This window comes from Ornithorhynchus anatinus, chromosome 6, assembly GCF_004115215.2.
Source record: "Ornithorhynchus anatinus isolate Pmale09 chromosome 6, mOrnAna1.pri.v4, whole genome shotgun sequence".
NCBI classification, from domain to species: Eukaryota; Metazoa; Chordata; class Mammalia; order Monotremata; family Ornithorhynchidae; genus Ornithorhynchus; species Ornithorhynchus anatinus.
The window spans coordinates 25,349,503-25,374,302 of NC_041733.1; the positions used below are offsets into that span (position 1 = coordinate 25,349,503).

Here is a 24,800-nt window from a genome sequence, read left to right on the forward strand (position 1 = left end):
AGCCATTCCAGATTCTGTAGTTTAATTCATCCAGATTTTCAAATTCCAACTTTAGAAGTCAGAGATTTCTTCCACTTGATTGGTTCAGGATTCCTAGGGAAAATGCTCCTTTTTAAAATGGATTGTTTTAACTATTTATGGCACTTATTGAGCACTTGCTATGTGCCAGACACTGTACTAAACGCTGGGATAGATACAGGCTAATCAAGTTGGACACAATCCATGTTCCATGTGGAGTTCACAGTCTTGATCCTCTATTACAGATGAGGTAACTGAAGCACAGAAAAGTTAAGTGATTTTCCCAAGGTCTCACAGCAGACAAGTAGCAGAGCTAGAGCTAGGATTAGAACCCAGATCCTTCTGACTCCCAAGCCTGTGCTCTATCCACTAGGTGACAATACTTCTCACTTCTTACATGTTCCTTACTTGGTGATGAGATGCTTGTGAACACCTTTGCTTGGGGAGTGACTAGATGGGTAGATAAGATTGCCACAATCAGGATATTGGGCCTTGGTTAGCCTAGTTCAACTACATTTTAAAATTTATTTTCTTTCCTGTGTTTAGGAAATTATAGCTACTTAAAATTAAGCTATGCCAAGATTTCATGCTGTTTAATTTAAAACCAATATGCTGGGTTAAAAGATCTCTCAGTGAATTATCAGTTCACAACTGCTTTGATCTTTTCCAGGAACAGCTCACATATGTGAATTTTCCTGGTACCAAACAAGAGTCAGTTAATAATCAGTTACAAAAGAACCCTGGCAAAGGAGGGGATACTTTCTCTGTGCTTCCTCTCTCTTCTTCCCTCCCTCCCTTCCTAACCCTGATGCAAAACGTTATCTATCTATAAGTAATTTCATGTAGAACTGTACTTACTTTTTTCATCCAAGAATCTTTCAACATCACAAAAGCTTTGTGTGAGTGAAGATTGCATTATGTTTCTCTGCGTCATGAGCACTTTTGTTGCCATGGCACGAAGATTTGCTGAGCCAACAGCAAATGCTCACTTGTGAAAGGGATTCAGAAAGAGATGAATTTTGGATGCTCATCAGTTTCTACGTTTGAAATCTTATTTAGTCACGAGCTGTGCCTAATTTATTAAAATCCCTAGCCCAATCAGTGGAAAGTTTTTTAAGGCCACCAGTGTAGCAGAGGCCAAACCTTCCTCAGCAATTAAAAAGTTACAGTTTTGAGCTACAACAAACACTCAACCCGATTTAGCACTTTGGCTGTCAATGTCATCACCACGAATGAGCATTTGTTAGCATCTCCCTAGTTTGAAAATGCTGTTCTAATAGTAATAATAATTTGGCATTTCTTAGAGTATTAATAAGAGTCTTGCAGAAATTGCTAAAATGAGCTACTGTGTTGGCTAAGTGGAATCACCTTCTCTTGGAGTGATTTTGGGTTGTCACCAGTCTGAGCTGTTTTAGGGGTGCAGGGATTCATCCTGTCAGGTCCCAGGATTTGTCTTTGGGGACTTATTGGGAGGTAACCTGGCGTAATGGATAGAGCATGAGCCTGGGAGTCAGAAGGTCATGGGTTCTAATCCTGACTCTGCCACTTGCCTGCTGTGTGGCCTTGGGCAAGTCACTTCACTTCTCCTTGCCTCAGTTACCTCATCTGTAAAATGGGATTGACACTGTGAGCCCCACATAGGACTGGGACTGTGCCCAACCCAATTTGCTTGTATCCACCCCAGCCCTTAGTACAGTGACTGACACATAGTAAGCGTTTAACAAATGCCACAATTATTATTATATCCTTACAGATAAAATTCCTGGCCCCATTGCTAGACATTGTAGGGAGTTACTGCAGCCACTTTGCTACAGAGTAGTTTATCATCATTATCTTCACCATCATCAGGATTTTTTGAGCACTAGCCAAAGACAGAGAAGAGTCTTAGGGATCTGGAAGACCAACAGGAGTTTGACTCACCTCCTACCTACCTTTGCGAGCCTTACAATCTTATGGGAAAGTCAATCAATATCATTTATTGATGGGTCTTGGATGTAGAATTTCTGAGCCGATGTTTGGGAGAGAACAATGGTTTTTGCAACATTCTTGACATTCTGGCCTGTAATGATGGTGGGTGCTGAGCCAGGGACAACATGGCCAAGAGGTGGGAATGGCTGCAATCTAATAGTTGGCTTCGAGCTATTATTGGCAGTGTATTTTTCCCCTCAGAATAAACACTTGTAGGAAGAGGATGCTGGGGTGATTGGAACTTGGCAGGGCCTCTTGGGACTGCTGGGGTGAGGCTGAGAGAAATGGAATGGATCAAAGCAGCTTGGGAGCACTTGGTGGGAATGCAGATAGGCTGGCCAGTGTTCTCCAGAGAGAAAATAGCCATCACTGACCAGTTTGAGTTTCCTCAGTTTGAGTTCCTTTGAGTTCCCTCAGTTTGAGTTCCCTTGAGCATTGCCTGGGGGACACCCTGTGGCTGGATGCTTGTGTGTTAAGAGCAGGAAATGAAATATTAATTCAGGATAGGACCAGTGGGCTCACCTAGGCGGCAGAAGGGAGAATAATGGGACTCTTCCCTGGAAATTGGAGAGGTCAAGTGACCTTCTCCCCTTGCCTTTCCCCAAGATTCCCTATTTGGTAAAGAAAAGCAAGTGACATGCTGCAGAGGAGTTGGGGCTAGTTGCCTTGGGTCTAAAACCTCTGACAGTAAGTAAGCCATATGACTATCATCATCAGTGGTATTTATTGAGCAGTTATTGTGCAGAATACTGTACTTGGGAGAGTACAGTACAACAGAGTTGGCAGACACGTTCCCAGCCCACAGCGAGTTTACAGTCTAGAGAGGTTGAGGAGAAATTCCTGTTTCTGTGTTATTTTATCTGGTATGTTGGTGTAATTTAGGACTTTAGGAAAAACGTGAGTGCCTTCCATTGTAAACCTGAAACACCAGATTGTACTGGGCTTTCCAGCCATCACAAGGAAATGTGTTCTTGGTTTACAGGACCTTTCTTGGATTAATAGCCTAACTGTTCAACTGTCATTTAGTGCAGGGAGTGCCTTCCGAAGGGAAAAGTTGTACCATGACTCACAAGGATTTCAGCATTATATCCTCCCAGATGATGCGTGAAAACTTTCAGATGGGCTCCTGATGTTTCTGGGGACTGTTTGGTTCTCTTCACCTCTGTCCCCAGTGTCAAGAAACACCCTGGGAAAGTTGGTCTTGGGCCTCCAGGCCACTGATGATGATGATAATAATAGTGATGATGTGTAAGGCACTGTTCTAAACACTGGGGTAGATAAGAGTTACTCATGTTAGGCACAGTCCCTGCCCCACATGGGGCTTATAGTCTAAGTAGGAGGGAGAATTAGACATTAAATCCCCCTTTTACAGAGAAATTGTGATTTAAACAAGATTCCAGAGCAGGCAGGTGGCAGACCTGGGACTAGAACCCAGGTTCTTTCTATTAGGCTATTCTGCTTCAGAGCCCTGAGTACCTGAACTACAGTGCAACAGGAGAGAACTGTCTGAAAGTCAAAGTGCCAATTCTTGTAAGGTGACAGGCTAATTTATTCAAATTTGTTCTCCTGGACTCACCTGGGGGAAAACTTGATCAATCTAGTCACAACCAGCCTTGCTTTCTGTCCTGCAGATGGAAGAAACAACGGGCTGTTTTTCTGAGGCTCAATTTTGAAGCCAAACTTTCAGGTTCTCTGGAAAGGTCAGAGCAACCACTGTTTTTCTCTTTTTGGAGCTCTCAGAAGTGCTTCTTTTGCTTACAAAGGAGCAGGGTCACCCTGAGTTCTCTTATGCCAATTATGCACCCGACATATTAATGAAACATATTGCTGGCCCCTTAGACTCAGATGGACAAGGCAGGGAGATGAGGAGGAACCCCCTATGTACCTGCTATTGGCCAGATCTGTTTGTCCTGTCAAGCCCCAATTCCCATTTCCTCAGGTCAAGGAATTAGGAACAAATTATGCTCTAGAATCAAGTAAATGCTCTAATAACAGCATTAGAGGACCGGGCAGAAGAAAGAAGATATAAGACATGAAGTGTTCGGCACTTCATTATGGAGATGGGTGTCTAAGCAACTTCCAATCTTGCAGATTCCTGAAACCACTCCCTCACTCTCAGCCCCCAGATCTTAGCCCCAGGGCCAGGGTTCTGCCAGCACAGTTGCGGGAGTTTGAGAGGAATCTCTTTAAAGACATTCCAAGTATGTTACCCCAGCCCCCTTTAGGGATTAATCCTGCCACTTCCCCACAGGCCCAGCTGCTGTGCTCCTGGCGGACAGATCCGTTTGGGATCGACTCAGGGCCAGACGAGAGCTGCTCACATTTCCTCAGTTAATGAGAGGGGAAAACGGTCACCCCAAAATCACTTTATTTCTTCTTAGACCTTACACTTTCTGCTGGTGGAAATTGAAATTCTATTAAATCTCTAGTAAATTCTCTGGACTGTGCAGGAATGTGTATGTTATATTGTATACTCTCCCAGGTGCTTAGTATAGTTCTTTGCACACAGTAAGCGCTTAATAAATACGATTGAATGAATAATAAATCATTACACTCATATCATAATCTTATCATTAGACCGAGTCTCTAGTTAGGCTCAGCACATCCATTTAATTCCCCATCAAGATACCTCTCTAATTCCATCAGTCATACAGTGGCATTTATTGAGGGTTTATTTTATGCAGAGCACCCTACTAAGTGCTTGTGAGAGAGACACTGATAATGTAAATGCATTAAAATAGCTATGACCCCTGTAATTCGGTAGCAAATGTTGGTTAATTTTGTTAAAGGAAGGATATCGACCTTGGTTCAGATAATACTCCTTTTTATAAAATTAATCCTCTAAAAGAATTGGTTTCTAACTTACATCTTGACTTAAGATGTAATTTTCAGGAACTAAATGTGTCCAAAGACTGCCTGTATTCAAGCTGATGTGCTTCGGGTGCTGAGCAAGTAATTTAACCTGATTTATGTTAGTTTTCTAGTCAGTAATATTGGAGGCTGGATCATGTTGGAAGGGGATGACTGTGAGAGGGAAGATTTAAAAAAAAATAAAACAACTGAACTCAAATTAAATAGTGAAGATTAATTTCTCTTATATAGTTTAGTTGAGGAAGATTATTTTGGATATAATGATTCTCCTCAGGCAGAGAGCCTGTGGATTACATCACACCCAGAGATGCTTAATCAGAAAGGTAAAAAAAAATTCACAGAAGAATTTAGATATACCTTTTCATTAGGTTAACATCCTGAATGTACTATCATAAGTTACAGTGTATAAAAGATGTAGAAACATGGCTGACTGCAGGAGTGAAGATTTATAGGGTTGTGACTAAAACAGGTGACAGGGTAGTTCTCTGGGATCTATTCTTAGTTCTACTATTCTGTTTCCTGAAGCATGTCACTCAGTCTTCCTAGTGCCTCAGTTTACCAAACCAAATTTTCCACGGACTGAAAGTGGCCCCATGAAGGTTTATTTGTGTGTGTAAAGAACTTGAAAATGTTGGTAGAAAGATGATGTGGAAGTGAAAATTAACATGTCAGAATGATTTTGCGGTTGGATATTAATCTTCATGAATGACTAATTACGGCATTTGGAATGTTTCAGCTCCAGAGGGAATTGATATTTGATCTTGTTGTGTTGGATTCACTAAGCTACCACCACAACAGCCTGAAAATAAACCCACTCTCTGGCCAGGTTACAAAGAGATTGATTTACTTCTTCAAGTGGTTACTAAATATCATCCTGTATTTTCAATGGCAGAAACAGAAAAGAAATCAAGCTCCTAGATTGTATTTTTTCCATATCCTTTTCTCAGAGTGATGGAGGAACCAGTTGTACAGGTGAAAAGTTTTAATCGTACCTCATTTTAATTCCACTTACCAACTAGGGCTTCCCCAGCTGCTTTCCTCTTGGCTAGTGAAAGTGCTCAGCCCATAGTAAGCGTTCGTTATAATTACCATTGATTGGTTAGGAATGAAGGATTGTGACATTTCATTACTAACAGCATCCAAAAGGGCCTTGATAGCCCCAAAGGTGGTTCTAGCACTCAGGGCCAAGACAAATATTGAGCTACTGTGGAAGTCAGATCGACTTATTGTGCCAAAATTGGGTCTTTAAAAGAAACTCAAAGAAATTTTGTTTCACAAAAGTTAATTAATTGGAAGTGCAAATTAAACCCTCATCTTCTAGCCTGTGGAGAACAGAAAGATTGAGGATGACTGGCCTCCAAACAAGAATACAGTGATGCTTTACAGTGAAAGGCCAGAGGCCATATAAAGCCCGCATGTCTCGTAGAGATGTTTGGAATGGGTTTGGCGGCTCATGGAATCTCGGGGTATTTTGCGGTTTAAAAAAAAAAAAAAGTAAAAAAAGAGTTCACTTAATCCCTGAAACAACCTTGGGAGTTGAGAGTGGGTGGGGCTGGGTTTTCCTCTTCAAATTTTACCATTGGGACAACTGAGGTGGAGAGTATCACTGGTCAGAGAATAATGGGAGAGATAAAAGTAGAATCCAGACTCCTCCCCCCGCAGACTTCACTAACTCACACTTCCTGTCACTGGCCTGCTTTTATAAGGGCACCTAGTCAATCTGTGGAATTGAGGTGCTCTTACATTGTTATGAACTTCAAAACAGCTTGCAAGATGACTACCAAATTAGGGGCTGAGATTGACAGGATTATATAAAGTAAGAATACGGTATTTTTCCAGCTGGTAGTTTTAAGGTCAGACCCATGACTCAGAGCTGTGCACTGAAATGGTGGCATGCATTGGTGAGATGTTGCCAGGAGAACAGCGTGGAGTGTCCTTGCTCTCTGCAGCCTGCTCACATTGCTCCATTATAAGCTATTGCTGCGAGTGCACCCGTTTGAATCGATCAACACACGCAGCTTTTAAAAATCAAATCTTTTGGCAGCTTGAACTTGGAGAAGGCGGATCACTGCACAGACACCCAGCTTCCCATTTCACCCCGAGAAGTGGCTCTTCAAGCAGAGGTGGTCCTACCTTTTGGAGCCTAAAGTGTGACAGGAAGTGTGGTGTGGGGAGGACAGGCACAAGGAAAGCAGAAAAAGAGAACCAGGACAGAAGGGCGAGTGAGAAAGAAAGGCGGTGGTAGGAATAGTAGTATAGAAGCATTTATTGAATGCTCACTTGATGTGGTGTACTAGGTGCTTGGGAAGAGCTGGGAAGTACAGAATAATAAATTGACACAGTCTCTGCCCACAAGGAGCTTACACTGTAACTGGGGGACACAAATACTGAAACATTTAACATAGGTTAAAAAAATGCGTAAATAAATGAATAACGTGGATAAGTGTACATGAGTGCTAAACTGGGTATAAATAAGTTCATAAGTTCTGGATGGACACACAAATACACACTCACACACTCTCACACACTCCCTTTCCCCCACCCCCCGGTGTTATCTAGGCATCCTCATCAACTACAGCAAAACAGACCGTGATACTGAGCTCCTCTTTGATCTTGGCCTCTCTTCTGGAGGGCCTAGTTAAAATGAGCTCAGAAATCCCAGGTCAGCCACTGTGACCCCAGCAGCAGTGGTGTTTGTGGGTTGTGCTACACTGTCTGCAAACTCCCCTTACCTGCTAGTACCGCCTCTGCTCTAGTGGTAACTGTTTTTATGTTTGTCTCCCCTGTTAGAGCGTAAGTGTTTTTGGGCAGGAAATGTGTCACTTCTGACCTACCCAGGCACCCAGTACAGCGCATGGCTCCAAATGGGGGTTCAGTAAATGCTGCTAAAACTTCTCCTCCTAGTGCTAATGTGCCAGATTAGGGCAGATGGGAGAAACTTGGAATTGAACACGAGTTGGGGGCATTTGGAGCCGGCCTTGAGTATTCCCAGTAGGTCACTCTAGCGGGCCAGGAGCCACATGGCGCTGAGCAGTAGAGCCAGTCCTTGCCTTGGAGACTGTTAGAGTAGAGATATGGAAGTACAGGCACCTTTGGGGAGGCAGCCCAACTAGGTGTAGCCAACACTGTGGCCCTGCTTATCCTGATTATTACAGTAATAAGAATAAAAATGTTGGTGGTGAAGGGCTTACTGTTTGCCAAGCACTGTAGTAAGTGCTGGGGTAGATTCAAGATAATCAAGTTGGACACAATCCCTGTCCCAGATGGAGCTCACTATCCAAGCTGGAGGGAAAACAGGCACTTGAATCTTCATTTTACAGATGGGTAAACTAAGGCATGGAGCAGTTTTGACTTGCCCAAAATCTCACAGCAGGCTGGGATTAGAACCCAGCTGCTCCTTCCCCTGTCCACATGATGGAGCCCAAATAAATGAGGTTTTTTTGGGCTCTGCTGGCCTTACCAAGAAGTTCCGCAGCTTTGGACTTCAGCCGCTGCAACTGCTGAATTCACAGTGTCTGCCTGCTTATGGGGCCATGTTGAAATTGCTGCCTTTAATCCATTCATCCACTCACCATTTGGGCAATTGTGGTCAAAGTGCAGTGTCCTGAGGTAGCTGCCCTCAGGACTTTGGCTACCAGTGATTGGATCATTATATCATTTGATCAGTTAGGTAGTAAGATCCAGGTGATTAGAAGTCCCGAGAAAACTTAAGTACTTGTGTAACATCCTTCTCCTCTGTGAATATTGTTGAAACAAATCTGGTTCAGTCCTATGCTCTTTCCACTAGCACATGCTGTCTCCCCACCAAAGAAATGGACCTTAAAAAAAGACCTTCTTACAGCAGGACCAGAAGTTTGTAATAGATCTTCTCTCTTGAAAATGCAAAGGTCCCGGAGGACTGAACCATACATTTTGTGTGTTTGGTCCTTGTAGGACTATATGTTTGGTTTGCTGTCTTGCACCTTGCCAAGCACATAGCAGGCATGCACAAGAATTTATTCTGCTGCTGTGTTCTCAGTAAAGAGGGGTGCTCTCCTGCCATTGGTTTTGGAAAAGTCAACTTTAGTAAGTATGGAAGTCGGCCTGGGAATGTTTATTCCTCAAATATCAATCAAAGGTTTGCAATGTCAACAACAGGTGTTGTTTGTGATTGCCAGGAGCCTGCATGGTTGAAAGGGCTCCGGAAGCCAATATGGTAGTACAGAAATAAAATAGAAATATCTCCTTGGAATGGTGAGAGCAGATCTGAGGAGAATTTGAGCACTTGAGAAACAGGTATTCTCTGTTCTCGCATAGAGCCGGACGGGGACACGAGGGAGATAAGGTCTTGCGGTGATAAGGAATCTCAAGCTATGGTACTTGCCGCTTCTGAGGTAGAGCCCATGTGCCCATGCTGTTGTTCCCCACCCTGCAACAGTGCCCTGTGCCCACAGTTGGTGGGTGAACAGGCCCAAATTTCCCAGCCCAGTCAAGCGCGGTAGCCAGAGTGTATTGTGAAAACATGTTAGGACAGAATTGAATGGATGGATTTTTCCTCTCCTCAAGTTTTCACTTTCTTTAGTGTATGTGTATTTTGCATTTCTTTTTGTGTTTTCTCTTTCCAGTTTCTATTCTTTTTCCTCTTCTGCTTTGTCCCACTTCAATTCCTTCTTTTTGCCGTAGACTCCTTACAGTACTTATTTATCTGTAATTTAATTTGTTTATATTAATGCCTGTTTCCCACTCTAGATTATAAGCTCATCGTGGGCAGGGAACATGTCTACCAACTCTGTTACACTGTACACTCCCAAATGCTTAGAACAGTGTCTGGACCAAGTAAGTGCTCAATAAATGTGATTGAGTGACTGACTCCGGAGGACTCCATTTTGAAAGAATTCATTTAGAAATGGTGGAGGAGAGAGAGGTTGCTTGGCTTAGTGGAATGAGCCTGGGCCTGGGAAATGGGAGACCTGAGTTCTACTATTGACTTTGCCACTTCCCTGCTGTGGGGCCTTAGGGGAGCCATGTAGCTTCTCTGTCCCTCTGTTTCCTCATATTTAAAATGGAGAAAAGTTATGTGCTTTTATATTATTGCTACAGATTCTTATTATTATTGTATGTAATGTTCACTTCTAACAGACAGGGATCTTGGAGTTATTCGGGTCCATGTAGGAGTGTCTTTTCTGCTTTGGGTGTGCTGAGCATGTGGTCCAAGAGCTGAATGCCATCCACTTGACTGAGTTTTTTTTTTACCTTGTCAGTTAGTACACATGAACAACAAGGCCAGTAGAGCTTAGTAAGAATTTGGATGTACCCAGACTGAGTACAGTCTATGGTTCTCTTGAAAGGAGTTCAGTCAGTTCAATATTCCCATTGACTTGATCAAAGTGAATCCGTGCCTAAGTGCTAGACTTGTAACTGTCCACTCTTGTACCAATAAAGTGGAATAAATTATTATTATTATTATATTGTGTTTATTATGTGCCAGGCACTGGTGTAAGCAATGGGATAGATACAAGGTATTCAGGTTGGACACAATCCCTGTCCCATATGGGGTCCTCAGTCCAAGGAGGAGGGAGTAGGATTTATTCCTTTTTTTTACTGCTAAAAGCACCCATGATACTGAATAGCTAATGATCTGTACCTCACCAATATTCATATTATTAAAAATTAGCTTAGCTCACACATGCACAAATTTTTTTTTTAGTCTCTAGCCGCTTTTGCAAAAAAAAAATAGAACCCAATGTCTACTAAGCATTAGTGCTATTCTTATAGGGAGAATGAAAGAGGATAACTAGTAATTGTGGGGCATTTAAGTGCTTACTATACTATAGGCGTGTTGAGTGTGTCAATGGTATTTATTATTTACCATTTACAAAGTACAAAGTACAAAGCACTGTACTAAGCGTTTGGGAGGATACAGTACCACAGAGTTGGTAGACAAGTTCCGTGCCACAAGGTGCTTACAGTCTAGTGGACATCAGATACAGTCCTTGCCCTACATGAACCTCACAGTCTAAGGGGAATGGAGGATGGATGTTGAATCCCTGTTTTACAGGTGAGGCAACTGAGGCACAGACAGATAAGGAAATTGCTCAAGATCCCATAATGGGCCAATGGCAGAGCTGGGATTAGAACCCAGGTCTTCTGACACCCAGGCCTGGGCTCTTTCTACTAGGCCACACTGCTTCTCTAGTCAGGAGAAAAAACATTTAAATCTATTGCCAACCGTGCGGAGATATTTTACAATGTAAGACTCTGAGGTGAGGTTGTTGACCTCTCCAGCCTGGCCTAGAGCCCTAGGTTTGGTGATGGCTGAGGATCCTACATCCTGTGCCTGGGGGACTCACTGCCTTCACTCCTCTGTGCTTTAGAGCTGTTTGCTTTTGAGAGCTCAGCACACTCTGTCTCCTACTGCATGCTCATTATGCAGAAGTCGTGCTCTTGTCCTGTAGGTTGGCAGTCAGAAAGAAATTCGAGATGGCCAAAGTTGCCCCAGTCCTTTTCTGGCTGGGAATGTAGAACGAGAAAATAGTCGGGAAAACACAAAGCTGAATCACCCAGTATCATAGTGCATGACTCTATGCCTTAGTCTTGTGCTTGTGTTTGGCTGAACACAAAATCCCTGACAAGGTAGAACTGGTTAAAAAAAAGGCAGTAAATTATTTTTATTTCCCTCATTCCTGCAGAAATACTGAAGTGGAAGCCATTATAAATTCTCAAAAAGCCTCCTTTATTCCTTTCTTGCTGTTGCCCCAGGAAGTAATGGCCTAGTGCCTAAGCCAATGTTCCTCTGTGACTTCCTTCATGTAAAGCCAACCCAAAAGGAAGGATGATTGCAGGTCAAGGAGTCGGTCACCGAATTGACTCTGGTCGACTCTTTGTGTACTCCCATCCCAGCTTCATCCAGGGTGCCTAGCCTCCTGTTGCTGTGGGATTGGTAGTCCAAGAGGAACCTTTGTTTTTAGTATCAGAAATGGCCCGAACAACTCATCTTGGTGTCAGAACGCTTGTGCGAATGGGCTCAGGTGAAACTAATTGACACTGAAGTTAGCTCAGGTAATTGAAAGTGTGAAAAACTGAACAAAATTGGGTTTGGCTTGGGTGAATAACTTGACTCTTGAATGATCCACTTTCCATTCAAACTTTTGTAAATAACTTTTGCCTGCCTGCTTCCCTCATGGGACTGTGAACTTCTTGAGACCGGAGGATGTATCTCTTGCTCCTAATGGACTCTTCAAAGTAGTGATGATGATAATTATGGTATTTATTCAGCACTTAAAATGTGTTGTCTTTTGCCGTCAAGTCGTCTCTGTCCCATAGCAACGCCATGAACACATCTCTCCCAGAACACCCCCACCTCCATCTGCAATCGTTCTGGTAGTGTATCCATAGAGTTTTCTTGGTAAAAATACTGAAGTGGTTTACCATTGCTTCCTTCCGTGCAATAAACTCAAGTCTCCGCCCTCGACTTTCTCCCATGCCATTGCTGCATGGGAGTGAGTTTTGACTTGTAGCAGATTGCTTTCCAGTCGCTAGCCACTGGCCAAGCTAGGAATGGTATATATGATCTGCTTGATTCTCCCATAGTTGAGACTGGTAGGGTACTGGAAACTTTCCAGGTGCAATCCTGAGAGGCGTTAAGTCTGTGTTAAGTGCTTACAATGTACCAAGCTCTGTACTAAACACTGAGGTAGATACAGGATAATCAGATCTGACACAATCCTTGTGCCACATGGGGTTTACAGAACAGTTATTTATTGCCCCTTTTTCAGGTGAGGAAACTGAGGCAAAGAGAACTTAAATGATTTGCTCAGGGTCTCATCTCAGGCAAGTAGAGGAGCCAGGCTTAGAACCCAGGTTCTCTGAGACCCAGTCCTGTGCTCTTTCCACTAGGCCAAGTTGCTTAACTTTCACCGGGCAGGAGCTCCAGAGATCAGGGTAAATGTCTAGGAGTGTGGGTCAAGGGATGTGAGTTTGGGGGAGTGACTTGATTTGGCACAGTCAGGAGCCCTAGAAATGCAGTGTTTCAGAGCACTGGGGGCTCCTTCCTGGGGGTTAAATGCCTTGAATGCTTAGTAGAGTGCTCTGTGCATGTGTAAGCACTCAATAAGTACCATCGATTGATTCAGATCGTGCCAGTATAGAATTTTAAGTCTCATTCCCGAATGTGAGGGTCTTGGGCCTCACGATCTTAGCCACCTCCCCGACTTCTCTCCTGTCCCTTGGTTACATTCTGCACCCACCTGCTTTCTGCCTTTGTTCACCTACCTTTTCTCCATCTAACAGATCAGGCACTACCTGATCCTCTGGGGATGCCTCCTTGTTGCATCAAGAGCCAAAGTTGTCTCTCCCGCTCCGAGAGCCTAGTTACTTTCTGTCTAGTCATCTGGGCCGCATTGGTCATAGACTGTAAAGCAAACCAGCATCTTGACTGAAGACTAAGGAGGTGGCTGTGGGGCCTTGTGGTCCTGAAAGGGGCCTTGTCGGCTGCCGTCTGAGAATCCCGCCCCCAGATAGAGTACAGTGCAAAATGGAGGAAACGTAAATATTTGGTTCAGCTGTAAACAGAGGGAGGGAGTTATAGGAACGGTTTGGGGATGTTTTTGTTCGTGTTTATGCTCTTTAAATGGCTCATAATTGGATAAGAAAGTGTTGATGTAGAATTTCGGTATTTAGAGTTGGGGGCATTTTCAGCAAACCAAGGGAAGTGGTCCTGGGGCCAGAGGAGGCTGTGGGCCGCCACTCCCCTTGGACAGCCCCAGCCTCACCCGCCCGACTTTCGATGGGTACCCGAGCTAGGCCAGAGCCATCTGTGTGGAGATGCTCATCGTGGAGCACAGGTGAGGTGGATGTCCCCACCCCACAGCAAACTCCAGCCAGCTCCGGAAAGACCCGCTGAAGCTGGCTCTAGCTTGATGGTGGCAGAGTGGGCCCTGCTGGGGGGTCTGACCCGGAACCTGCCGCTCGGGGGGGCCAGGTCAGAGGACCATGACCCTAGTCGGGGCTCACGGAGTCCAGCCGGAAGGCTACAGTGGGGCTCCACCTGTAAAACTGCACAGCCACGCTAAATGACCCCAGAGGCTGGTCTGCAGAGTAATCATGTTACTCTGGGTCGATCAATCAAGCGGTAGTATTTATTGAGTGCTTACTCTCCTGCCTTCATTCACCTGAGCCCCCAGGGCCCATCACCCTGCCTCCCCTACCCCGCATTCTGCTCTCTTCTACCCCTCTCAGGCCCATCAGCATAGAAGAAGAATCACCAACACCATCCAATCTCTTTCATTTCCTTATGTACATGTTCACCTAAAGGTTGTGATGATGGCATGACCAATGGGCCAGTGGCATTCCAACCTCCAAAAATAAATCATTGACTCCTTTTTTTGAGTCATTTAAGGACTTTTATCCATTCCAGCCATCCCTTTTCTAAGGCCTTCAACCTGGCCGTGGAAAATGCCAAATTTCAGTCTAGCACGAAGCATCCGTCAGATAGTTTAGGCCTCTGAGGATACTCAGTAACAGCATTTACCCAGTGCCTGATGTATGCAGAGTGCATTTTTCAGTGATTAGGAATATGCAGTGGGATTGAAGGATGAGATAGATCCCTGCCTTTGGGTTTATAATCCAGCAGGCAAATAGGCCTCTCATCACGGCCGACCAATTTGAGCCTTATGCCTACTCGGCCCAGATATCTTCATGACCATCAACACCACTCTCAAAGCAATTGGTTTTGCTTTGTTTGGGAGCCCTGTTTCCATTTCCACCCTCCACTAATCCGGGAAGATGTTCTGCACCCCTGTACAGCTCTGTCTGTAGTTCCCCTGGAGCTTTTTCTCCTGTTCCCAGGGGAGGGGGATCCTGGGTTAAGCATCAGTAATGCTTTTAATCTTGTCCATCCTGGTGCTTAATCCAATTTAATTGTCCCTTAAACACCAGTCTATCAAACGATATTATCTTCTTCCCAAACAGGGCAGAAATAGCACTATTTATAGGACCTAGAATAGAGTGCTTCAAGTCTGTAACGTAGATTAACAAGGTTGGGTCAGTAATAAAGTATCTGGGAGCAGAGGCCAACTTGTACTCCAGCAGAGTGATGACTTTCTATGTAGCCTCGCTGGCTTTGGAGCTAATTTGGATGCTGAGTAGTTGAGCAGGCATTTATATGTAGTGTTAGGTATTTTTACTGGATCCTATTCTTCTCCCATGGATCACCTAAAATGGTAAGAATTTTCTGATGGGATTAAGGTTGTGATCCCTGGGGAGGGGTGGGGACATCTGTTCTTAGTTATTTTTGTATTAATAGCCTCCCCTTAAATGTATGTTATCAAACGGGCCATATTCTTATCAGCTGTGGTACTGGGAACAGTTGCCTGGGTGCTGCTTTTGAATTTGTTCTCTTGATCATGGCTTCCGAGAGACACTCAGGTAAAAATCTAGATTTTTCAAAGAATATCCACACTGGGTGATGTTTTTAGGGCAATTTTATGAAATGTACATAGTTTAAAATTACTGTAGATTAATTTTAACTGTCTATCCTGCGTTTGCCTCTAAGTACTTGTTCTAAGACAGGAGGTCATTACTTAGAAGTCACCTGATGGATTTTTTCCCCCAAAAAATACTTTGCCAGGGTGTGCTTTTAAAGTCAGTCCAATGGGAAGAGGTCGAACTTCTTAAGAAGTTTGGAAAATCTGTGGAGAATTTTTTTTTCTGTTAAGCCTACATACTGTTTTGCCATCTTTTGAGAGTTCCAGCAATCTGAGGGAGACAGGAAAGGGCTAAATTGTGCGGGAAACTACTGTGTTCTCAAGGAAAAAACTCTACTGACTTCTTGTATCTTCTCCTTTTGAACAGAGTTTTTCTCGATGAAATGGGCGTAACTCTTTTGGTGAAGATAGGGTGTATCTTCTCAAAGATAATAATTATAACTGTGGTATTTAAGTGCCTAGCACTGTGTTAAGCACTGGAATAAATACAGCATAGTCAGATAGAACACAAGTCTCTGTCCCACAGGGGTTTACGGTCCAAAGGCAAAACTATCCACCCGTCCAACCTGCATACACTTTCAGCTAAGCACTTGGTGGACCGATCCCTCGATGACCTTTTTCTGCCTTTTTTTTCAAAGCTGGAAATCTAGAAGCTACCAGGCACAGAGTGTATAAAAAAATCGACTGACTGAGAGCAGAGGGAATTGGAATTTTAAGAGCAGACCTGGTTTGGTTTAATCTGCTCTGAAGGCTCTCCGTTGCCTTTCACCTTACAGATTGAGGCTGAGGGAATGACCAGCCACTTGAGGCATCACTGTGTCTGGGTGGAAAAGGAGTGAAATATTCCAATAGTGCTTCTTAGCTCTTCAGTCTGTGCATGGGAAAGCAAGAGTGGAAGGAGAAGAGCAGGGACGTTTGGCTAAGAAGATTGAGGGTAAATCTTTTTCACGGTGTTTGTTTTCCAAGTTTTAGATGATGAAAAGATTTAGTATTCAATGACTTTTTTCAGGAGGGCAGAAATTTACATTAGATGTTTGAAATGTGCACCCTGCTGTCTTTTCTTTTATGAGTCACTCTGAAATACATTCAGAGAAGCCAGCTTTTGGAAAGCCTTTCGGTTTGTCTCCAGGAATCCACTTTACAAGCCCGATGCCACATGTGTATCTCAGAGCTGTTACACTCTTTGGGAAGAAGGGAACGTTCCTGGTCCATTCCGTGTGTGTGTGTGTCCACAGGTGTTTTTAAGTGTAGCATGATGAAATTTTGACATTTCAATAGCTGGCATGTAGCAGAAGAACCCTGGACTCTGAAAATGCTCAGGTGTTACCCGCGCTTCTATATCTAGTTGAGGTAGATGCCATCTCAGACCTTGCCTGCCTGGGGTTAGTCTGTGGATTGAAGACGATTTTTATTTAGCAAAAAACGATTTTGGTTTCAGTGTTTCTGAAAGGAAGCACTTTACCTAACATTGGAAATGCAGAGGAAATCAGTGCTTTCAGAATTTTGAAGTGTTAGTCCTGCTTCCCCATCTGCCCTGGGGTCAGACTCTGTGCGGGGGTGGGGGGGGAGCCCTGGGTTTATTCTAGTCCCATACTTGACTGTCCTCCCTGTTGAGGAGGGCACTGGAGGGTGGCAGGCAGAGAGAGAGAAGAGAGCAGAGCTACTACCAACAGTCAAAGGGGCAGATTTCCAAGCCAGTGAGGAGGCAGGCAAAAATACCCACTATTGACAGGCCCTTCCCTCCCTTGTTGGCTGTGACAAAAAAAGACCAGTATCAACAAGTTACTCCGACAAGTCAGAGACCACTAGTATCGATAAAGGCACGGTGGAGTTCCTGGTGGTTTTTTTCAATCTCTTGCTTATGCCGATAAGACACAGGTGTAGTCCATGACATTTCTCCAACCCTGCTATTAGCCTTGCCCTTTGCAGATCCGGCTCCAGAGTCGTGTAAATGTTAGAGTAAATTAGGGAACTACTTATATTCTGAAAAGTCAGAGAGAGAGAAAAACCAAGATGGGTTAGCACCCATTCGGGCTGGGTTGCCTCAAGCACGAACTGGAGAACTTTGAAGGATGAGGCAGGGCTGGCCTCTATTCCTCAATTTTGAGGTCCAGATGAGGCTCCCAGAGGGTGGGGTTCTGGGAGAAGGTCTAGGAAATAGATACAGACAGACAGGGGCCTGGGGCCACCAGAGGAAGTGGAAGGGAAGGATGAGGCAAGGAGCCTGTTCCTGGCCTCAGGTGGAGCCAGGGGCAGCAGGCCTGTCCCCTGGCTGCAACAGCCATTCTGGTTGTCCGCCTTATACCCAGCCTACCTATTTGGCTGCCTGATGATGATGATAATAATACGGATGGTATTTGTTAAGCACTTACTATATATCAAGCACTGTTCTAAGAGCTGGGGTAGATACAAGATAATCAGGTTGTCCCACTCGGGACTCACAGTCTTAATTCCCATTTTACAGATGAGGTAACTGAGGCCCAGAGAAGTTAAGTGACTTGCCTCAAGTCACACAGTTGACAAGTGGTGGAACTGGAATTAGAACCCACTACCTCTGACTCCCAAGCCTGTGCTCTTTCCAGTGAGCCACACTGCTCCTACACCTTCTGGCTAGGCTCCGGGAGAGGCAGATCTCTGGTCCTGGAGCACATCCTGGCCTCCAGGGCAAGCCTGCCAGGTGCAAAAACTTAATGGGACAGAATTTTTTAATATATCTGATATCTATTAAGTGCTTGCTGTGTGCCATGCACTGTTCTAAATGCTGGGATAGTCCCCGTCCCACATAAGTTCACAGTCTTAATCCCCACTTTACAGATGAGGGAACTGAGGCACAGGGAAAAGAAGTGGGTTGCCCCAGGTCACACAGCGGATGAGTGGCAGAGGCGGGATTAGAACCCAGTTCCTTCTGACTCCCCGGCCCATGTTCTATCCACTAGGCCACACTGCTTCCCTGCCGTACTGGGTTCCTAGGCCAGGGCGCAGGGGCTATCAGCTGAGTACAGAGAGCAGAGCTGGTGTCTGGATCCCATTTCTGGCCCCCATCTTTCTCCAAGGCGGGGGCGCAGGGGTTGACTAGTTATGGCTACGGGCCCAGCCATAAAAGTTATGGGAACCAAATTATTGGCTTCAAACCACAGAGCCCCGCCCCCTCCCATCCCCACCTCATGTCTCTATCTCCCCTTCCTCTTTACAGCTGGAGTCCCTAGAATGAAGCTTCAGGACTCTGGGGAAAATGTGAGGAAGGTTCACTAAATCTTGGTATTTATATTATTGTTCAGGGCAATGTGCTAAGCATTTGGGAGGGTACGCTAGATCCCTGCCTACAAACAGCTTGAAGTGCATCACGGATTGTAGCAAACCCTCAGTTCACAAGGTTTTACACAAAAGATCAATTTTTCTTCCTACGTAAAGTAATAAACATTTGTCTCTTAGTGGGAACTTTTTTAAATTAAGGATCAGAAATAAATGTCTACTTTCTTTTAGTTTTGGGAAATAACTGTCCTCTCCTGGTTCTCCTCTTACCTCTCTGGCCGATCATTCTCGGTCTCCTTCGCTGGAGCCTCCTCCCCCTCCCATCCTTTAACTGTTGGAGTTCCTCAAGGGTCAGTTCTTGGCCCTCTTCTGTTCTCCATTTACACTCACTCCCTCGGTGAACTCATCCGATCTCACGGCTTTGACTACCATCTCTACGCAGATGACACACAGATCTACATCTCCGCCCCTGTCCTCTCCCCCTCCCTTCGGGCTCGCATCTCCTCCTGCCTCCGGGACGTCTCCACCTGGATTTCGGCCCGCCACCTAAAACTCAACATGAGCAAGACTGAGCTCCTCATCTTCCCTCCCAAACCCGGTCCTCTCCCAGACTTCTCTATCACCGTCGATGGCACGACCATCCTTCCCGTCTCTCAGGCCCGCAATCTCGGTGTCATCCTTGACTCGTCCCTCTCGTTCACCCCACACATCCTATCCGTTACCAAGACCTGCCAGTTTCACCTCTACAATATCGCCAAGATCCGCCCTTTCCTCTCCACCCAAACGGCTACCTTACTATTACGGGCTCTCGTTATATCCCGGCTAGACTACTGTGTCAGCCTTCTCTCTGACCTCCCTTCCTCCTCTCTCGCCCCGCTCCGGTCTATTCTTCACTCCGCTGCCCGGCTCATCTTCCTGCAGAAATGATCTGGGCATGTCACTCCCCTTCTTAAACAACTCCAGTAGTTGCCTATCAACCTCCGCTCCAAACAAAAACTCCTCACTCTAGGCTTCGAGGCTCTCCATCACCTTGCCCCTTCCTACCTCTCCTCCCTTCTCTCTTTCTACCGCCCACCCCGCACGCTCCGCTCCTCTGCCGCCCACCTCCTCACCGTCCCTCGGTCTCGCCTATCCCGCCGTCGACCCCTGGGTCACGTCCTCCCGCGGTCCTGGAACGCCCTCCCTCCTCACCTCCGCCAAACTGATTCTCTTTCCCTCTTCAAAACCCTACTTAAAAATCACCTCCTCCAAGAGGCCTTCCCAGACTGAGCTCCTCTTCCCCCTCTACTCCCTCTGCCATCCCCCCTTTACCTCTCCGCAGCTAAAGTCTCATTTTCCCCTTTTCCCTCTGCTCCTCCACCTCTCCCTTCCCATCCCCACAGCACTGTACTCGTCCGCTCAACTGTATATATTTTCGTTACCCTATTTATTTTGTTAATGAATTGTACATCGCCTTGATTCTATTTAGTTGCCATTGTTTTTACGAGATGTTCTTCGCCTCGACGCTGTTTATTGCCATTGTTCTCGTCTGTCCGTCTCCCCCGATTAGACTGTAAGCCCGTCAAACGGCAGGGACTGTCTCTATCTGTTGCCGACTTGTTCATCCCAAGCGCTTAGTACAGTGCTCTGCACATAGTAAGCGCTCAATAAATACTATTGAATGAATGAACCATGGTGGAATTAGAGTGGACTAGATTTGGCCCCGTGAGGTTCTCTACTGGATCTAATGGAGTAAATAGGATCCAGGCTATGAGTATCTGACCACTTTGCCAGCCTTCAGAAGGGAGACTTGATCTTTTTAGTTTTTGTTGTAGATCAGAGGAACAGAAAGGCCTCACGTTGAAGTCACGGAAATGCTATTGTGGCCATCAGATTGTACATTAGGGTGACCCACTGGTCCGGTAAATCCACTGGCAGTTGATAATGTGAGCCAGAATTGGTCTTGTCCGAGAAGCCCATGAAAACATCAGTGAGTTTGTAAATCTGGGTGGCTACTACAGTGGGGTAGCAACAGGAGGGCTCCCGGGGCATCCGCATCCTTACAGTGTGGCCTAGTGGATGGAGCGCGGGCCCGACAGTCAGAAGGACCTGGGTTCTAATGCCGGCTCCACAACTTGCCTGCTCGTGTGTACCTTGGTCAAGTCACTTCCCTGAGTCTCGTTTACCTCATCTGTAATGTGAGGGATTAAAACTGTGAGCCCTATGTGGGACAGGGACTGTGTCCAGCCCGATTAGCTTATATATTCCCCCGGGACTTAATGCACTGCCTGGTACATAGTAAGTGCTTAACCAATACCGTAAAAATAAAAAGGGGGGGGGGGGATTCCTCTGACTCTTTCAACCAGGTCCTGCTGCTTCTCTACAGCAGTACTCCATGTCAGGAAATTGAGGAAAATAATTAAATAGAAGTTACTAATTTGGACTGCTTCATGTCACACACTTGTGTTTAACCCATGTATTATATCTGCTTTCAGATTTCAAGATCATAAATATTCTTATTTATGGATCTGGTAATAATAAAAGTACTAAATTATGTGCTCAAACATGAACACATCCAGTCCAGATTTGACCTATGTCGAGAATCATTTTTTTCTTTTTCTAATGAGGGGAATTAATAGGATTTCTGATTAGGAGGAACTGATGTGACACTAGAGAGAATCAAGAGCAACAATAATTCAATGCTGTCTAAAGCTGCTAAAAATATGCTGGGGTCTAGTATCATTATTTTCGGAAAATGAAGTTTACCCATTTGAAGGGTACTCACGTTCAAAGCAAGGCAAATCAGTACATTTGGAGACTAGAAGGAAACAGGCTGTAAGATCAGGCAGTCAATAAATGGTATCTATTGAGCACTTACTGTGCAGAGCACTTGGACTAAGTGCTTGGGAGAGTGCAGTACAACATGTTCTCTGCCCAAAAGGCACTTTCAGCCTGGTGGGGAAACGGACATTAAAATAAAATACAGATTTGTACATAAAGTCCTGTGGGGCTTATGGTGGGGTAAATATAAAGTGCTTAAAGGTTACAAATTCAAGTGAAAGGACGACGCAGAAGGGAGAGGGAATAGGGGAAATGAGGAATGATTCAAAGAAGGCCTCTGGGAGATCTAATTTTAATAATGTTGGTATTTGTTAAGCACTTACTATGTGCAGAGCATTGTTCTATGAGCTGGGGTAGATACAGGGTAATCAGGTTGTCCCACGTGAGGCTCACAGTCTTCATCCCCATTTGACAGGTGAGGTAACTGAAGCACAGAGAAGTGAAGTGACTTGCCCACAGTCACACAGCTGCGCAAAATAATAATAAGGCTTCCCTAAGCACTTATGTACATATTTGTGATTTATTCATGTTAATGTCTGCCTCCCCTCTAGCCTGTAAGTTCACTGTGGGCAGGGAACATGTCTACCAACTCTATTACACTGTTCTGTCCCAAGCACTTAGTACAGTGGTCAGCACATAGTAAGCACTGAATAAATACAGTTGACTGGTTGGTTGATTTGAAGGTGAGGAGAGTGGTGGTCTTTTGCAAATGAAGGAGGTGGGAGTTGCAGGCCAGAGGGAGGATGCGTGCAAGGGTTCGGCAGCAAGATAGATGAGATGGAACTACAGTGAGTAGGTTGGTGTTAGAGGAGCGAAGTGAATGTATTGAGTAGGATGAAATCAGCAAGGTTAGATAGGAGGGGGCAAGATGATTTAGTGTCTCAAAGTTTCCATTTGATGCAAAGGTGGATGGGCAACCACTGGAGGTTCTTGAGGAGTGGGGAAACATGGACTGAATTTTTTTTAGAAAAATGATCTGGGCAGCAGAGTGCAATATGGACTAGAATGGGAAAAGACAGGAGACAGGGAGGTCAGCGAGGAGGCCGATGCAATAGCCAAGGTGGGATATGATAAATGCTTGGATCAGCATAGGAGTTTGGATGGAGAGGAAGGGGTGAGTTCCTGGTAATGTTGTGCAGGTAGCACCAACAGATTTGGTTGAAGATTAAGTTGGATGAGAGAGATGAGTCAAGGGTAATGCCAAGTTTACATATGAGGTTGTGAGACAGGAAGGATGGTAGTGTTGTCTTACAGTGATGGGGAAGTCAGAGGGAGGGCAGTGTCAGGATGGGAAGGTAAGGAGTTCCATTTTAGACATGTTAAGTTTTGATGTGTCGACAGGACGTCTGAAGATAGGAGGCAGTACAAGCCTACAGAGAAGGAAAGAATTCAGGGCTGGAGAGGTAGATTTGGGAATCATCCATGTAGAGATGGAAGCTGAAGCCATGGGAGGGATTCCCACAGAGAGTGGGAAGCAGAGGAGGAACCCGTGAAAGAGACTGAAAAGAAGCGGTCAGGGAGATAGGAGGAGAACGAGGAGAGGACAGGGTCAGTGAAGCCAAGGTTAGATTATGTGTCGAGGAGGGGATGATGGACACTGACAGAGAGAGGTGAGAGTTTGAGGAGGATTATGATGGAGTGGAGGCTGGTGGATTTGGCAAGAGAGAGAGATCATTTGTGACCTTAGAGAGAGCGGTTTCCATGGAGTGAAGGGAGTGGAATGAGATTGGAGGGGGGCAAGGAGAGACTTAGAGGAAAGGAAGTGGAGGCAGTGGGTGTAGACAATCACTCAAGGAGTTTGGAGAGGAATGAAAGAAGGAAGATGGGGCAAAACTGGAGGGAGCTGTGGGGTCAAGGGAAGGTTTTTTTAGGATCGGGAAACATGAGCATGTTTGAAAGCAGTGGGGAAGAAATCAGTGGAAAGTGATCAGTTGAAGAAGGCAGTCAGGAAGAGTTGAAGGGAAGTGACTAGTATTTGAGGTGTGGAGGGATGAAGGGGGTAGATCTGCAACTTTCAAGATCTGCCTTCTATGAATCTTTCAAGACCCAGTTAAACTATTCATAATCTCAATATTTTTGGTAAGTTTGTGGTTTGCAGTCTTGGCACCATTAATGTAACAGGCCACTGTTGTTGGAACCTGGAAAGAAGGAAAGATAGAGAGGAAGATGTTATTGAGACATTGTATATCCATTACGATCCTATGGTTCTGTTGCAAGGTAAAGCTTTTCATTGAGCTACTGATGATATTTCCCTTTACTGGAGATAGTTCAATAATTGTATGGAAGAGGGTGCCAGTTGCTAAGTGAAGGACAATGTATTCTCTTTTTTTTCAAAATAGTCAATGAAAGGAAAACCAGACTACCGTTTTCAAAGGCATAGCTAGTTGAAGGCTGACTCTATTTCTTTTGGAATGCCCTGGTGCTAATCTCCTGATTAGATTGGCTCCCCATTTCCTCATTCTCCTTGGAGAATTTTCTATCAGTATTCTAGAAACGGTGCTGGTATATGTCAGTTTCTCTACTGGAAAAGTTGATTTGGAAAGTTAAGTAGTGGTGCAGGACGGTGCAGGCACTACACATTGAACAGCAAGAATTGCGAAGCTCTTAGAAAACAGAAAATATTATCTTAGTATTTCTAATATACTAGAAAATATTTCAGACATATTTTTAGGTGTTGACTCACTGTGTTGTAGACTTCAAGCTGCCCCTTTCCCGCCCCCCACCCCACCTCCGTACCCCAGCCTCCGGTACCCACCATAGAAGAAATGCCCATTACTTTTTCTTAAGCTTTTCTTGACATCTCAGGGCCGAGGTCTGGTTACTGCTTTTTATCTTTTCACCCTATGAATTCTGGTCATACTTCTTGTGAAGGTTAGCCTTTTAAAACAGAAACTTCTGTAATATTTTTAGCATTGAAAAGCAGCCCAAAGAAAAGTTCACCGAAGGGACACTTAGGGAACACTGATTCTAGTTCATTCCAAGCTCAGCTATCCACCTAGCATATACTTCCCCTTAAGATGGGCAGACTGCCTTTAGTATTACTAATACATGCTTTGAAGCACAGAGAGCTGTTTAACTGTGGTATAGGAGCCATTACCACCATCATCATCATCATCATCACTGCACTCTGGCAGAATTGCATACTATACTGTAAACAGCTGAATAACTGCTGGAAAAAACAATAATGCAGTTCACACCATGTCCCTAGAGAAAGTGGTAAGGGGAAGCACCTATTTATGTGATTGGCAAGATGCTGTTTTCCAGACAAGTACAATAGGTCATGGTTAACATCTCTGGAAGTTTTGGCAAATGAGAAGATATCTCGCTTCAGTGAGTTAAGGAAATTAAAGTCATTATTTTGCCTAGAGGATTAAAAGATGTTGCGTGTGTTCCAGAAAAGTGACTGTG

General features: G+C 44.8%; 1 protein-coding gene across 5 annotated transcripts in view; it reads left to right on the forward strand.

The window, feature by feature from the left end:
• The window catches only part of FHL1 (four and a half LIM domains 1), a 66,764-nt gene that overhangs the window by 22,139 nt on the left and 19,825 nt on the right, over positions 1-24,800 (forward strand). Inside the window, exon 1 of one of the 5 annotated variants that reach the window (XM_007666060.3) lies at positions 14,985-15,056. The exons of 3 other annotated variants lie outside the window; for them this stretch is intronic. Coding sequence is in view for 1 of the 2 variants with exons in the window: in XM_007666033.4 (XP_007664223.1) it covers positions 15,240-15,261 (22 nt within the window). In the remaining variant the exon portion in view is untranslated. Of the gene's footprint in view, positions 1-14,984; positions 15,057-15,164; positions 15,262-24,800 lie in introns of those variants that run through there. One more of the 5 variants, XM_007666033.4, reaches the window with a different exon arrangement.